Source organism: Mastigoproctus giganteus, chromosome 11 (assembly GCF_048544385.1).
Source record: "Mastigoproctus giganteus isolate SK-2022 chromosome 11, ASM4854438v1, whole genome shotgun sequence".
Lineage (NCBI taxonomy): Eukaryota > Metazoa > Arthropoda > Arachnida > Uropygi > Thelyphonidae > Mastigoproctus > Mastigoproctus giganteus.
Genome location: NC_143585.1, coordinates 66,148,165 through 66,166,243, shown reverse-complemented (window position 1 = coordinate 66,166,243; position 18,079 = coordinate 66,148,165). Strand labels below are relative to the sequence as shown.

At 37.0% G+C, this 18,079-nt stretch overlaps 1 protein-coding gene across 1 annotated transcript in view; it reads left to right on the top strand.

Annotated features, from left to right (window-relative positions):
* LOC150078077 (protein mothers against dpp-like) overlaps positions 1–18,079 on the top strand; it is a 96,995-nt gene that overhangs the window by 61,179 nt on the left and 17,737 nt on the right. Inside the window, exons 5-6 of the mRNA XM_090385162.1 lie at positions 12,106–12,201; positions 15,398–15,619. Of these exons, the coding sequence (XP_090241288.1) occupies positions 12,106–12,201; positions 15,398–15,619 (318 nt within the window). The remainder of the gene's footprint in view (positions 1–12,105; positions 12,202–15,397; positions 15,620–18,079) is intronic.

The window sequence follows — 18,079 nt, the reverse complement described above, 5'->3', positions numbered from 1 at the left end:
ACGATAACGGAGCTCATATGAGAGGTTTATATAAAGGCGTGCAAGCACTTATCCTGCAAAAGAATTCCAAAGCACAGTATATGCCCTGCAGAAGTCATAATTTGAATTTAGTTCTTGGAGACATTTAAAAATCATCTTCTCTTGCATATTCATTTTTTGGGACTTTACGAAGCATATATAATATTTTTGCAAGTTCTGTGATACGCTGGGATATATTAAAAGAGCATGTCAAACATCTTACTCTAAAACCACTGTCAGAAATGAGGTGGGAATGTCGCCTCGAAAGTGTGAAATCTGTGAGATACCAAGTATCACAATTTTCTCTAGCTTTGAAATACCTTTATGAACATACCAGTGACATGAAAACGAAATCCGAAATCCAATCAATCGAAAATAAACTTACTTCATTTGAATTTTTTATTAAGTTTAGTCATTTGGTATGACATACTGAATGAAGTAAATATTGTGAGCAAGATATTTCAAAATTCAAATATAGATATCGGTACTGCAAATTCACATTTAAAAGGCCTTTTAAATTTTTTTGAACAGTATCATGAATCGGGATTCAAATCTTCTTTAATAACTGCAAAGGAAATAGCTGAAGAATTACAAGTGACATCTGAATTTAAGAATCGAAGAACTGGAAGAAAAACAAAGCAATTTTGTTATGAAGGAACTGATCAGCCTATTTCATCGGGCGAAGAATATTTTAGAATTCAATATTTTCTAGTCATAATCGATAGTGTGATTATTTCTTTTAAGAAAAGATTCGAAATTTATCACGAACATGAGAGACATCATATGGTTTTTTATATAATTCGTATAATATTCAAAAACTGACTGAAAACGATCTTCTTAAATGTCGCAAAGACTTAAATGCGACCTTGCAAGACGATATTGATTGCATTGATTTATTTAATGAAATCAAAATTTGTCATTGAGTTTTGCCTTCCAGGAATACAATATTACAAATATTACAATATTTACTGAAAAATAATTTATTTGAATTGTATCCAAATTTTGTTACTGTTCTGAAAATTATATTAACCTTACCAATTACTGTTGCATCTGCAGAAAGATCTTTCTGAAGATTGAAAATAATAAAAAATTACTTGAGATCTAGCATTAGTCAAGAACGATTTACCTCAGCCATTTTATCCATCGAATCCGAAATAGCCAAAAAAACTAAATTATGATGCTATTATCAACGAATTTGCTATAAAACATGTAAGAAAATGAAACAAAAATCACATATTGTGACCTTATTCGATTAAGTCGCATACCAAATTGTATTTTATAAGTATATGAAACAATTATTTTTCTTATTTGATTTATTAAAGATTTTTTTGTGATTGAAATGTTAATTTTATTAAAATAATTTAATTATTTATCATTTTCATGTAATTCTTACTAAACCAATTTGTGCAATGTAATAAATATCAAAATGCAATAAATTATTTTGTTGTACGAAATTAGCATTAGCATTAGTAGAGGCATTTGATGCAAGAAAGCAAGCTTATGCAGCATCAGCCAAAAAAAAAAAAAAAAAAAAAACCACTTCCACTTCACCCCTCTGTTCGTTCAAAATACCTGTCCAGCTGAGCCTTAAACATATTTAGGCTATCAACCTCCACCACAAGGGATGGAAGTCTGTTCCACCAACCAACCACCCGCTGGCTAAAGGCAAATTTCCGCACGTCTATCCTACATCTGTCTTTTCTCAATTTGAATTTATGCCCTCTCAGGTGATTTTTCTGAGCTAGAGGAAGAAGCCCATCAGCATTGAGCATGCTTAAACCATTCAAGGCTTTATAGACCTCTATCAGATCACCTCGCTGGTGCCTAGTCTCCAGACACTGTAATTTGCAAAACTTAAGCCTTTCTTCGTAAGAGCACCCCTTTGTTCCATTCACTAATCTTGTTGCCCTTCTCTGTACTCGTTCCAGCAGCTCTACATCCTTCTTGAAATGAGGCCTCCAGACCTGTATACAGTACTCTAGGTGTGGCCTGACCATCGCCTTATACAATGGAATAATCACCTCCTTATCCCTGCTGGAAAAATTCCTGTATATCATTGACAATACTCCATGAGCTACTCTTGCAGCCCGTCTGCACTGCTCAGAGAACTTCATATCTGCCTGCACAACCATCCCCAAGTCCCTTTCATTCTCTACCACTGTCAGTGTTGTACCACAGTTGATACGTTGCTCTGGGGTTGCTGTTTCCCATGTGTAGTACTTTACATTTGTCAATGTTAAACTTCATTTGCCACCTCTCAGCCCATCTGCTCAACCTTTCCAGATCCTGTTGCAGCAGCATAGTGTCAGTAGTGTCCTTGACAACCCTGCCAACCTTTGTATCGTCTGCAAACTTGGACATTAAGCCCGATATACCATCATCAATATCATTTATAAATACAATAAACAATAATGGACCCAACACTGAGCCCTGAGGGACTCCACTAATAACATCAGTCCACGATGAGCAGTGTCCATTGATTACCACTCTCTGTCTTCTCCCCCTCAACCACCCCTTTATCCATAGCAGCAATTTGCCTCCAATGTCACACTGCTCCAATTTGTGTAGCAGTCTTCCATGTGCAACAGTATCAAAAGCCTTTCTAAGATCCAAGTATATAATATCAAAGTTATTCCCTGCATCCAGTTCTTTTGTGACTGCATCATAGTATCCAATCAAGTTGGTCAGGCAAGACTTCCCCTTAACAAAACCATGCTGTGTCTGAGCTATAACTGAAGTCTTGTCTAAATGATCCTGCAGTGCTTCTTTAACCAGTGCCTCCATTAATTTTCCTGGAACAGAAGTTAAGCTCACAGGTCTATAATTACTTGTGTCAGCCTTTGATCCTCCTTTGTGAATTGGGGTCACATTTGCACATTTCCAGTCTATGGGTACCTCCCCTGAGTCCAAGGAAGCTCTCATAATTATGGCTAAGGGTTTGCTTACTTCCTTTGCTGCCTCCTTTAATATAACTGGATAGATCCCATCCACCCCGGGTGCCTTTCTTGTGTTTATCTTCAACAGTTTCTCCTCCACTTTACTCCCAGTTATTTCAAGATTCTGTAGCTTACTGCTAGAGTTGAATACACCTCTGGCATTCCCCTCGCTGAATAACTCCTCATGTGTGAATGTCGATGCAAAATATTCATTTAGTTTGTTAGCTACCTGAGCAGGATCATCAACACTTGACCCATCAATATCAAGTGGACCAATCTGATTCATCCCCTTCCTTCTAGAGTTTACATAAGTAAAGAACTCTTTGCTGTTTTTCTTTGCATCCCTTGCCAAGGATTTCTCGTAATCTGCCTTCGCCTGCCTAACCTCCTTTGTAACTTGGTTGCATATCAACTTGTATCTATCATAGGCTTCTGTGTCATGTGTTAATTTGTATGTATCCCATGCATTTTTCTTCTCTGCCATATGCCTCATTAGTTCATCTGACATCCATTTTGGCCTAAACCTTGAACAATATTTCTTAGTTGGTATGTAAAGCCTAGTAGCTTCCAAGATAAGTTCTTTGAATGCTTCCCATTTTGAATTTGCTGTTGATAACATCATCAGTTGGTCCCACTCTATAGAATTTAAATACTGTCTCAGTCCATCGTAGTCGCCTTTACGGAAGCAATAACCCTTCCCTTTACCCCTAATGGTAGTTACCTCTTTGAGTAAATCCCACTTCAGCACACTGTGATCACTGCCACCTAGTGGTTCATTTAACTGCAGATTCTTAATGCATGAAGAATCACTGCTGATAATCAAATCAAGAGTATTACTCCCTCTAGTTGCCTCCCAAACATGCTGATGTAGAAAACAATCATCCAATAAATCCACAAAAGCTCTACTAGTGTGTGAGTAACCAGCCCCCAAAATCCAGTCAATATCTGGGAAATTAAAATCTCCCATTATAAGACACTCTGATTTACTGGCCCACTCTATTTCCCTGTACAGTTCCTTATAAATAAAATAAATAAATTTTCTGTTTATACTCCGGCACGACAACCAAGTCAGTAGAGTTTACAATAAATCGTCAATACAAATATTTATCGTATTTAGTAGTCACGGGCTTGAACCCCGGTCCACTCAAGGAACGCGTGCTATGCACTCTCGCTCCTGACCACTGGGCTACGTCAGGCCTTATTATACTCACCAGAGTCATTAGGCCTATAGCACACTCCTACTCTCAATTTTGATCTCCCAATGTTTATGTCACACCAAACTGACTCCACACTGCACTGTCCGGCGATGTCGACTGGCTTCACTTCCTTGGTTTTTATGTGTTTCTTAACTAATAGCATAACACCTCCCCCCTTCCTATCCTGTCTATCCTTTCTGTAGACGTTGTACTCCCCAAATTGCAGTTCCGCATCCCTTATATCTGTGTGACACCACGTCTCTGATATCCCAACAATATCTGCCTTCGATGTTTTGAGCAATACCTCAAATTCATCAAATTTATTTACTAAACTCCTAGCATTGGTGTACACGCAAGTATACCTGCACCTGTTTCTATTCTTAGCTACCCTAACACAACCCATGTGTTTACTTATACCGCAATAGCTCCCAGCAGTCTCTGAAATACCATGCATCTTGTTTTTCAGGCTTCTGCTCATTCTAATAGAAGCAGTGCAAGAATCTCTTTCACCTCTGCCAGTGGCTACTGTCAATCTATTGGTCTTTGTCTCCCCCCAAGCTAGCAGTTTTCCGACCCACCTAACACTGCCTCGATAGCATCAGCAAATATTCTTGCACCCTCCTATTTAAGTGTATCCCATCCCTGTAGAAGCAATCTCTCCTGTTAACAAGTACAGTCCAGGCTGAAAAAAATTCTACCCCTTGAGCCTTGCACAATCTTTCCAGGGCTGAATTGATCGACAAGGCTCTCATCATATACACCCTCCTATCGTGTCTGGGCAGAATTGCAGACACTTTCAAATTCAACCCTAATTCTCGGCTTTTGTTCAACAGTGACCTGTACTTGTTAAGTAATTCTGCTGGTCTCCTACTCTTAATATTATTAGTGCCAACGTGTACAACTATATCACCTTTTGTGCCCTTAAAAGATGATATTCGCTCTACAACGTCATCAACCTTTGCCCCTGGCAGACATACCCTGGTCCTGTTCCACCTATCTTTTTTACAAAGCATGTTCCCCGTTTCCCTGACAATAGAGTCACCAACAACTACTAGTTCCTTCGGGACCAGCGCATTCTGCCTTGGGGGTTGTCTCTGTGTCACGCGATGCCCAAGTGCAAGCTCTGGCGTTGATGTGGGCAGCTGAGAGATTGATGGGCCCCTCAATTTAGTTTCTTCGAGGGCATCCACCCTGTCCTTCAAGCTCTCATATAGGCCCATAAGAACGCCGAGTTGTTGCCTGATATCGATACACTCCTTGCATCGCGCACACACAGACATCCCCCTTGGCAGTATCATGTCCCGTACCCGATTGCTCTGCAAACATCAAGCAAACAGTGCATTTTATAAGGCTGTGAGTCAGAGGACAACTGCCCCCCTCAGTTCTGCTCTGAGCCACAGCACTTCCATTAGCTTGAGCCTTTTGCTTTGCTGCTCTGGTCTGAGTCATGATTCTATTAATTTATTAATTAATTATGTTATTAATTATATTACGTTTGTAATCTAAGTTGTTATATGTATTTATTTAAACGTACAATTTAACTGCTAAATTAGTTAAGAAACACATAAAAACCAAGGAAGTGAAGCCTGTCGACATCGCTGGACAGTGCAGTGTTGAGTCAGTTTGGTGTGACATAAGCATTGGGAGATCAAAATTGAGAGTAGGAGTGTGCTATAGGCCTAATGACTCTGATGAGTATAATAAGAAAATGTACAGGGAAATAGAGTGGGCCAGTAAATCAGAGAGAGTCTTATAATGGGAGATTTTAATTTCCCAGATATTGACTGGAATTTAGGGGCTGGTCACTCACACACTAGCAGGGCTTTTGTGGATTTATTGGATGATTGTTTTCTACATCAGCATGTTCGAGAGGCAACTAGAGGGAGTAATACTCTTGATTTGATTATCAGCAGTGATTCTTCATGCATTAAGAATCTGCAGATAAATGAACCACTAGGTGGCAGTGATCACAGTGTGCTGAAGTGGGATTTACTCAAAGAGGTAACTACCATTAGGGGTAAAGGGAAGGGTTATTGCTTCCTTAAAGGCGACTACGATGGACTGAGACAGTATTTAAATTCTATACAGTGGGACCAACTGATGATGTTACCAACAGCAAATTCAAAATGGAAGCATTCAAAGAACTTATCTTGGAAGCTACTAGGCTTTACATACCAACTAAGAAATATTGTTCAAGGTTCAGGCCTAAATGGTTGTCAGATGAACTAATGAGACATATGGCAGAGAAGAAAAATGCATGGGATACTTACAAATTAACACATGACACAGAAGCCTATGATAGATACAAGTTGATATGCAACCAAGTTACAAAGGAGGTTAGGCAGGCAAAGGCAGATTACGAGAAATCCTTGGCAAGGGATGCAAAGAAAAACAGCAAATAGTTCTTTACTTATGTAAACTCTAGAAGGAAGGGGATGAATCAGATTGGTCCACTTGATATTGATGGGTCAACTGTTGATGATCCTGCTCAGGTAGCTAACAAACTAAATGAATATTTTGCATCGACATTCACACATGAGGAGTTATTCAGCGAGGGGAATGCCAGAGGTGTATTCAGCTCTAGCAGTAAGCTACAGAATCTTGAAATAACTGCGAGTAAAGTGGAGGAGAAACTGTTGAAGATAAACACAAGAAAGGCACCCGGGGTGGATGGGATCTGTCCAGTTATATTAAAGGAGGCAGCAAAGGAAGTAAGCAAACCCTTAGCCATAATTATGAGAGCTTCCTTGGACTAAGGGGAGGTACCCATAGACTGGAAATGTGCAAATGTGACCCCAATTCACAAAGGAGGATCAAAGGCTGACACAAGTAATTATAGACCTGTGAGCTTAACTTCTGTTCCAGGAAAATTAATGGAGGCACTGCTTAAAGAAGCACTGCAGGATCATTTAGACAAGACTTCAGTTATAGCTCGGACACAGCATGGCTTTGTTAAGGGGAAGTCTTGCCTGACCAATTTGATTGGATACTATGATGCAGTAGTCACAAAAGAACTGGATGCAGGGAATAGCTTTGATATTATATACTTGGATCTTAGAAAGGCTTTTGATACTGTTGCACATGGAAGACTGCTACACAAATTGGAGCAGTGTGACATTGGAGGCAAATTGCTGTTATGGATAAAGGGGTGGTTGAGGGGGAGAAGACAGAGTGGTAATCAATGGACACTGCTCATCGTGGACTAATGTTATTAGTGGAGTCCCTCAGGGCTCAGTGTTGGGTCCATTATTGTTTTCTGTATTTATAAATGATATTGATGATGGTATATCAAGCTTAATGTCGAAGTTTGCAGACGACACAAAGGTAGGCAGGGTTGTCAAGGACACTACTGACACTATGCTGCTGCAACAGGATCTGGAAAGGTTGAGCAGATGGGCTGAGAGGTGGCAAATGAAGTTTAACATTGACAAATGTAAAGTACTACACATGGGAAACAGCAACGTATCAACTCTGTGGTACTACACTGACAGTGGTAGAGAATGAAAGGAACTTGGGGGTGGTTGTGCAGGCAGATATGAAATTCTCTCTGCAGTGCAGACAGGCTGCAAGAGTAGCTCATGGAGTATTGTCAATGATATACAGGAATTTTTCCAGCAGGGATAAGGAGGTGATTATTCCCTTGTATAAGGCAATGGTCAGGCCACACCTAGAGTACTGTATACAGGTCTGGAGGCCTCATTTCAAGAAGGATGTAGAGCTGCTTGAACGAGTACAGAGAAGGGCAACAAGATTAGTGAATGGAACAAAGGGGTACTCTTACGAAAGAAGGCTTAAGTTTTGCAAATTACAATGTCTGGAGACTAGGCACCAGCGAGGTGATCTGATAGAGGTGTATAAAGCCTTGAATGGTTTGAGCATGCTCAATGCTGATGGGATTCTTCCTCTAGCTCAGAATAATCACCTGAGAGGGCATAAATTCAAATTGAGGAAAGACAGATGTAGGACAGACGTGCGGAAATTTGCCTTTAGCCAGCGGGTGGTTGGTTGGTGGAACAGACTTCCATCCCTTGTAGTGGAGGTTGATAGCCTAAATAAGTTTAAGGCTCAGCTGGACAGGTATTTTGAATGAACAGAGGAGTGAAGTGGGGTTTTTTTTTTTTTTTGGCTGATGCTGCATAAGCTTTCTTGCATCAAATGCCTCTACTAATGCTAATGCATGATGGAAGAGATAGGGAAGGGTTGACCAGAACTTAGTTCTAGAGACTCCAATAAGCAAAGTGGTGGAATTTCACTGGTTGATGAGAGTCATCTACCACCTAGTACTGCCTGGCAACATAGAGGGGCGGCGCTCCTCCATGTGGTGTGGCCCCACACCTCGACCCCTGCTTAGGTTGGTTCACACCTGGGTGGTCACCCACCATGTACTTGTGCATGGAGGTTATACCCAGGATTACTAACAGTCCCACCATCGTGAAGGTGCAAGCAGAGGATTTGGCTGTCATAGACCATCCGGACTTCGCCGAAATTGGGTCCACTTGACTTGAGTTTCACCCGAATATCAGTTCCATCAGCATTTTAGACTCCCAGGTAGCAAGTACAGCTTGTCTGGCATATCTGAGAGAATGTCTGTGACAACCTCAAGGACCAACATGTCATGTTGGTCCTTGAGGTTGTCACAGTTCAAGTCATGTACATTGACTTGAATATAATGGTCTTTAATTCTCACAGCAAAAAACTGAACTTTGTAGTGTGATGCCCTATCATTTCACTACTTTCAAAAACTCTGATTTCATATACCACATACTGCAAGACAGCTTGCATCAAACCACTCTTTTCCAGCTGTTTTGTCGGTATAAAGTTACTAGAGAACAGTTAGTCAGGATACATATCTCTTTTAGACAAGACAAATGATGCTACGCAATGTAACATACTCACCTCAGTGGTGTACAACTCCTCCACCAAACTCTCCTCCCAGCAGCAGTTTATTCATGGCTCCAGGAGCCCATTTCAATCAGTGAGCCAGTTGGTTCAATCAAATAGATGGCTCACTAATAGGTTAGCTCATTGCAGAAGCAAATTTATTCTGCTATGAGAGTTAAGAGCATTGCATAATCTTTGTATTCAAGAAAATTAATACTCAAACACCAGCCAAGTATTTAATAAAATAGAATAAAATAAGATGATACAGTAAACTGGACTATTACAATAAGTACTAAAAATATATACATAAAATCAGTATGATAAAACAGTTAAAAACAAAATACTAAAATCATTAAAATACCAGAAATCCGAAGCTTTCGGAGACAGCTGTCTCCTTTCTCAACAAATCCAAAAGCTTCGGATTTCCGGTATTTTAACTTATTTTAACGATTTTAGTATTTTGTTTTTAACTGTTTTATTATACTGATTTTATGTATATATTTTTAGTACTTATTGTAATAGTCCAGTTTACTGTATCATCTTATTTTATTCTATTTTATTAAATACTTGGCTGGTGTTTGAGTATTAATTTTCTTGAATATGGAATTTCCCAGCCCCATAGGCCTGTTTGAGGATATAATCTTTGTAGTTTAAATCCTATTATCCTAAAAATGCATTGAAGAAGATAGTCCTACAAGCATCTTATAAAGAAAATGGAAAAAAAAGGTTGCTTTTTTTTTTTTTACATGAATTCTTAAAACCAAATGTGACTGTTGACATGAGTGCTGGATTATTTTTATTATTTTGATAAATATGCTGGATTTGATATCATATACTTGGATTTCAGGAAGGATTTTGATACTGTTGCACATAAAAGACTGCTGGACAAACTGGAGCAATGTGGCATTAAGGGCAAGTTACTGCTATTGATAAAGAGATGTTTAAGTAGGAGAAGACAGAGAGTGGTTGCCAATGGACTAATGTTATTAGTGGTGTCCCCCCAGGCCGATTGTTTTCAATATTTATTAATTATATTGATGAAGTTGTATCTGGAAACTTAATGTTTAAGTTTGCAGATGTAAAAGGTTTGGCACATGGATAATGACAGTAATCAGGGTGAGCTACTATAACAACATCTAAGAAAATTAGAAAAACAGAACTAGGAAAAACAGATTTACATACCAGCTATGTGGTACTACATTCAGCATAGTGTAAAATGGAAAAGACCTGCGGATAATTGTGCAGTCAGATATTAAGGTCATTGAGTGGTGCGAAAAGGCTGCCAGGATAGCTCTTTTAGGTTTTGTCAATGATATATAGGAACTTTACTAGCAGGAATAAGGAGGTAATTATCCCTTTGTACAATGCCATGGTTAGGCCGCATCTTGAGTACTGTATATAGGTCTGGAGGTCTCATTTTATGGAGATCTGCTGGAACACATGCAGAGAAGGGCAGCCAGATTGGTGAAGGGAACAAAAGGATGCTCTTACCAAGAAAGGCTTCAGTTCTATAAATTGCTGCATCTGGAGCCTAGGCCTGCGAGGAGATCTGATTGAGGTGTAGAAATAGACAAATTAAAGGGGATGGATGGGTGAGGTGGGTAGTTTTTTTTTTTTTTTTTTTTTTTGACTGATGCTCTATAAACTTGCTTTCTTGCATAATTTGCCAGTACTAATACTAATTTCTTCAATGTGACATCCTGCAGCAGGTATATACAAAATAACAAGATGCAGTACTTAATATTTCGGGGGTGGGAGGCTTAAAATGGTACACTTCATAATTTTATTCTTTATTCTGGCACTATATAAGATAAAAATAAAACAGTATCTTTAAGTAACAGCAGTGTATCTGAATATATATATTTAAAAAAATAAATAAAAATCTTAACTACCTCATTTCCAGCACACAGTGATACAGAGTAAGAGAAGTCAAAATCAAAGTTATACTTGGAAATAAAACGATAAGACATGCATAGCACATTTTGTACACTAAAACAGATTCTGTACAGATTTTTTATGGCTGTAATTCTCTAATTCAGAAATAATCAGTATTACATATTGAAATATGTAACACTGATTATTTCATAACTAAACTTACTTCTTTGTATACAATTTTTTTTTTTTTTTTTTATAATTATCAGTATTTCGAAATATTATTAACAGTATATCCACTGCACAGATAAGCATCATTTGAAGTGGCCAATCACAAATTACTATACATTATCCCAGACCATATTCACCTTCTGTATTCGGTCTTTGTTAATTAATATTAATAAATTCACAGGCTAAATTGTAGAAGGTGGAATTGCATTATTCAGGCAGTTTTTTTTTTGAAATCTGCACATTCACAAAGAGATAAATGGAAAATTCTGCCTCTGACATGAATCCCTTTGTCTGTGTGACTGCAAAACACATATTACTCTTTTAATGTCTCATCATAAAATATGGCACAATATGCAGCTTTGGCTGCCTCACATCAATATCAAAACAATTCAGCAAAAAAAAAAGTAGAAAAATAAATTTTGATGAATTACTTTGATAAAATTAAACTCAACTTTTTTTTTTGTTAAAAATTAGCTCTGTTTTGTATATAGTATAGGAGGTTTTCATGACCTTCATAAAAAAATTAAATTAATTTATATTAAAAATAGATACTGTTTCAATTTGAAATAATGTCTGTATATAAAAAGTATTTCAGTTGAAATACTTTTTATATACAGACATTGAATGTATTTAATGGAAATAAGTTTTTTACATAGCTCAATAACAAAATGAATCAACATTTACTTAAATTAATCATATTTGGAAACATTTTGTCTATACCTCATTATCCGTAAACTCCTCTTGGATCAGATCCTTATTGTATCAAGCAAATTGCAGTAAAAGTTATGCCCAAGCTTCATTGTTGAGTAATTTAATATGCTGTTCCAAAGTTAACTGTGAATGGTGTTTAAATTTTGCCCTGATGTTTTTATTTTTATAGGTCTCATTCTGTATTTTGAGTTTGCTCTCAGTTAAAATTATTGCATAAAAGTTGTTAATTTCAATATATATTTTTTTCTCTCTTTTGATAGAAACACCACCACCAGCTTATAGCCCACATGACGAAACTCAGCAAAATATTGCAGGTAATCCACAACAGCCAATGGATACAACAACCTTAAGTCCAGGTGAGATTTGTTTCTAATGTGATTTTAAATATATTGCATACAGGATAAGTCACAAATTGCTTCACACATTTGGTGCTTTATAACTTTTTATTATGTTTACATAGAAGAAACATTAATTCCACAGCTCAGCTAGAAATAGCAGGCAGTATTGTTTTTCATGAAAAATTATGATCATCCTTTATTGAACAGCCCTTGTAAACTTTCATTTATTCTTGTTTTGGCCAAGACCAGATGAATTTACACATTCATTATGACTACAAACATACTGAATTAATTATTAAGGACAACAGCCAGATTTTCAGTGCCACAGTTATCAATGGGGCTGTGCATTGTTAATGGCATATGGGCTTGAACCCACAATCTCCTTACTTGTGATGCTAACCACTGGACCACATCAGGCCCAATAGTATATGCAGTACACTGGCAAATTTGTATTACAGCTTCCTTCAGTTTCATTATAACATTGCCTGTGGTTGGTTTCAGCAGTCTTTTCAAATTAGGCATGTGGACATTGCAGGCTGATATGACAAAGTGTGATAGTGTGGAGCATATTTTGAGAGACACCATTGAAAGTATTATCCTGAAGGTAACAGTGGTTACCTTTGGAATAATATCTGGATGATATATAGAATGGTTCAGAGTTACCCTAGACCCTCATGTATCCAGAAAGTGTGGCTCCATAATTACAGAACACTCTTTATTGCAGATGGTAGGAATATTTTTTAAGTAAAATATATTTTAGAAGAATAAGATTTTACTAAAAAAAGTTCAGGAAATTATGAAAATAATAGTACAGTAAATCCTTGCTAATCTGGATTAATTGGGGGGAGAGGTCATCCAGATTAAGCGATAATCCAGATCAGTGAAGCAAGAGATAGCCCTAAAAGACAAAAAAACTTAGAACACAAGTAAATGGAAAATTTAATGATATAGGTAGTGCTGATGAAAATAAATAAAAAAATATGACTGGTCGAGCCTTTATTTAAAAACTATAAAAAGACAATACATTTATCCATTTATAGATGAATAAATGTATCGTTTTTTGTCTTTTTATACATTTATCAGGTGGTGTTGGCATCGCACGTCTATTTGATACACTGCTTTTATCACTCCCCACATCGAATTTTAAAGCAAATGTCTTTATAAATTCTTTTTGTTTTTTAATATCTGACAGCCTAATACCAAATTTTTCAGCAATACCAAATTCTTCAGCAATTTGATCTTGTTAATTATAGTTAAAGTAACATGTTTTCTCTTTATTCCACTTTTTAATTCTTTAGAACCCATAATTATATAATATATGTTAACTTATGTACAGAGATACATATAAAGAAGTACGCAAATGAAGTGATATAAGCAATAACATCCGTCTGACTCAGAGTCAACAACGTGCAAGACAATGTAATGTACGTTCCATCTCTCTCTCTGCACACTCAATCAGTGCACAGAGTTACTCATCTGCCTTCCTAAATCCCGTTTGTTTTTCAGCGTACTCAACTGTGAACAGAATTTATCATATTTTGATCTGGATTATCTGACATCCGAATTAACTGTAACCGGATTAGCGAGAGTTTACTGTATTTTGTTTTATACTTTTATATGAAATTGTATATATGAATAGGGCATGAAGCTATGAACATGTCATTTTGACGAGCACATTTCAGGCTGATATGAGAAAGGATGATAGTGTGGAGTATATTTTGAGACACATCATTGAAGGTAATGATGTGTTCCGTGAAAAATCATAATTAATAATTGAAAAAATAAAATACATAAATTTTGCATATTTGTAGTGTACACTACTTTTGGATCATTATAATTTTTAACATAATTTATTTATTATTTATTTTTTTCCAGTTATTAATATACTGGCATCAACTAATCAAATAGACTGCAGAACACTATTTTGGCCCCCTTTTGCATAGAGAAGAATGCGTAGTGGTAATGGCATCTATGAAAAAGTAGCAATGTAGTGATCTAATATGCCATTCATATGCGATTTAGCCTGGAGTACATGGGTTGAAGGAGAAAGGGAAGCAAACCAATATCATAACTAAACTCACTTCTTTGTATACAGTTTTTTAATTTTTTTTTGATAATTATCAGTAGTTTGAAATATTATTATTAAAATAAATGATCATGGATTTATGGTTGAAAAAAGGAACTTTAAAACGAGAAGCAATTACTTCTAGTAGTGCAACTGTGGTCGATGAAAATAAACACAATATTGTCACACTTCAAAGTGAGGATGAACAATTGCAGCATTTTGTTCCCCAAAAATCTGAAGTGAAAAAACAAGAACCAACTAATAAAAGACCAAAACGAAAGTATGATGACAGTTATTTGAATTTCGGCTTTGCATGTGTTGGAAATAAAATGCTCCTGATGCACAGTATGTCATATGTAATAAAATTAGGAAACAGTTCTTTGGCTCCCACTAAACTTGTGTTTCATAAGTGTTCCGGGATTAAAAAAAGTTTGGGAAACGCTGATATATATCGTTCTTGGTTGACCTACACTTTTTTTTTTTTTTTTTTGCACAGAAAGTGTGGCTCCATAATAACAGAACACTCTTCATTGCAGATGGTGGAAATATTTTTTAGGTAAAAAATATTCTAGAAGAATAAGATTTTGATAAAAAAAAAAAAAAGGTTCTCAACCTTTTTTTTTTAGCAAGTTCAGTAAATCATAGGGAATTATGAAAATAATATTATTTTGTTGTATACTTTTTATACGTAATGAAATACTATTCGTTTGAGACTGTGCTAGAAATGTCAAATTTTAATTGCTTTTTTTTTTTTTAAAGAAAATACATGACCAGCCTAGTTGGAAATTTTCTACTGAAGTGCTTTCAGATATAAATATTGTAATATAAGTCAGCAATATTAATTTGATTTTGCATCAAAAGAGTAAGAAACACTTCCCACTTATCAAGTAATAAAATGATGAACATGAGAAATACAGTAGAAATAAAACAGAAACGTGTTTATTATTGTATTTCAGTATTGCTTCAGAGTCACTATGCAGGGAGAGAAAAAAAAAGTATTATATCATTTACATCAATTATAATGTGGCTGTTCTCTATACTAGTTAATGTTTGACGATCTTTTTCTTAACCTGAGCTTAAGAAATATTTACATAGAAAATATAATGCGCAAATTAAGAATTTGTTTTTTCTCTACTTTTCTTGTAACAGATGTTTCTCCAGTTACATATCAAGAACCACAGTACTGGGCTTCTGTAGCATACTATGAATTGAATTGTAGAGTGGGAGAAGTATTTCGAGCTCATAATCACAGCATTACAATAGATGGTTTCACTGATCCTGCAAATAATAGTAATAGGTTTTGCCTAGGATTATTGTCAAATGTGAATAGAAATTCAACCATCGAGAACACTCGAAGACATATAGGGAAAGGTAAGACTATAAAGAAATAATAGTTTTAAACTGTGAACCTGTAAATAATTGCTATTACAATGATTGGTGTCTGGAAAGTGAGTGAGGTATACTAGGCTACTTCCTTTATGAATGTAGGGATGCAGATGATTCCTTAGAATAGAGCCATCATGTTTTCCTACATAATTGTCACCACAGTTTGCACACCCCTTGGCATGGTTTAGAATGCACAGCACCTCACCGATACATGTTTTCTGCTCGTAGTGTATTCACTACTCCTAGCAACAATTTCATATTGAATTTCTACAAGTGTGCTGCTGCCTTTGGCGACATGTAAAATGTAGGTACAACTTTTTGCCTCAATGTTAGTTCAATTTCTGCCATCAGCACTGCCATGTTTGTACTGGTATCGCATACAGAACACTGCTGGCTGTTACTGCACTTACTGCTATACCCCATCATGTGAGAAAATTATGCTTTCTATTATGCACATCTCTTTCCAGCTATGCCAGTTTTTACTTTACTTCCTAAACACCCCCATTATACCTATAATATAGAGTATAAGAAAGCTGTTAAGCATTCACTTATTTCTAAATTAAGAAATTATTTACAAAATCTGCCTTCATTTCATTTTAGTACTGTTTCCATGTATTAAAGTATTTAATATATGGATGCATATTTAATATATGGATTCCTCCTCTCTCTCAAACAACTCTGAACACATCCAACCAACATCCATTTACTGTTGAACTTCCAACTCACGAACCAACTTTTCTTCTTCCTCGCTTATCCCTTCAACTTCTGTTTTCTGGAACAGCCTTCCTTCGCATGTATTTTCTGAAATTGCGATCTACAGAAATTAAGTCTAATGTCAACAGCTATCTTATGTCAAAAACCTTTTGTTTTTGAGGGTTTCGTAAAAGGGGGTGGGATAAAAATAAGAGAATGAAATACCAGAATTTATTTTATTAAATTAAAATATATACCATGAAATGAGAAAATACGTACATGTTAAATATATTTGTCAGATATCATACAAATAAGGATAGTATTATAATACTAAAGAATTTTTAGGGAATTTACAGATAGCATTAAAAAGCCAAATTGTCTAAATTTATAACAAAAATATTTAGGATATTAACTAGAGTTAAATATTTAGTACATTATGCATTGCATAAATGAGAGGAAGATGTAAAAATTATTTCATTACAATGTAATGTGGTAGTTAAGCATTGGAGTTATATATAAGAATGATCAATAACTGCCGACCACACTAGCCAGGTGGGCAAAGTGCCTGCCTGGCAACCCAAAGGTATAGGTATATTTGGGTCGAACGGCTCCTGGGATTTCTCCCATCTCCGCATATATACACTGTATCGGACAAGCCAGGGATTTAAAAGTATATGGATCATGTGGTATTTAGCATGTTGTGCCCTTGTTCATCCGGCCTGTTAGCCGCCGGGCCCCTAATGGGACCCGACGTTACCATACCTCGCCACGGGGAAGCCGGCCAAGTGTTACCTATATAGTACTCTGGCGGGTCCTGCCACCTACTTTCCTGGGATTTCAGTGGCTAGAACCTTAAAAAAAAAAAAAAAAGGGCTGTTCGCGGTTAGCATTTGTTAGAATAATTTAGATGCTTGCGAGGGGCTATATGCTGAAATAATATTTTCTATATGCCTAAATGGGTCGGGCAGGAAATTTTGATGTAGTTAAATTTGGACGCGTAGGGCTGAAAATGCTGTGAAAGTCAACAGTAAAGGGAGGTATGAAGACTGAAGGGAAGAAAAGGAAGTAAGGGGCCGATAGAGAGGATGGCCCCGCGATTGCAGTGGAGCAGGCCCGTGCTCCACCAGAGGAAAGAGATTTGGGGAAGGGAAGGAGTTGGGGCAAAGCCCCCTCTCCCCACGGGAAGGGAAAGAAAGCACCGTTCAAGAGAGAAACAGTGTATGTTGAGTCATATGACAACCTTAGATGTCCTTTAGTCCAGGTGCCCAACAGGGCAAGATGAGGTTCTTCTGGTCTTCTATGGTGTCTTTGAACAAGTTGAGTCAGAGTCTTAGTTGTGTTTCCATTACTCTGGGCCATTGAGGGATGGCTGTTGTCTCGTGATTTGTGAACTTTTGGAATACCTCCACTCAAGGGGAGGGCAGGGTCCGTTGTCTTGTGAACACATTTTGTGCAAAAAGTGTGAATGCTTTGTAGGTCTCTTCCTCTTGTAGAACGATGTCCTCCTGGTTTCAAAGAAGCGAGTGAATCTTGGTATATAGTTGACATCTGAGGTCCTCATATTGGTCACACTCGTATACCAGGTGCTCCCAGGACTCCTCCTGTCCACAGGAGCACCGCGGAGTAGCTGAGATTCCAAAGTCATATAGCCTCTATCTAAATGAGCCATGTCCGGTCAATAGGTAGGTAGTTTTGAGTCCGGGCGAAAACCAGGCTGGGAAGAGTGGATAAACTTGTCCTACATCCGGTATA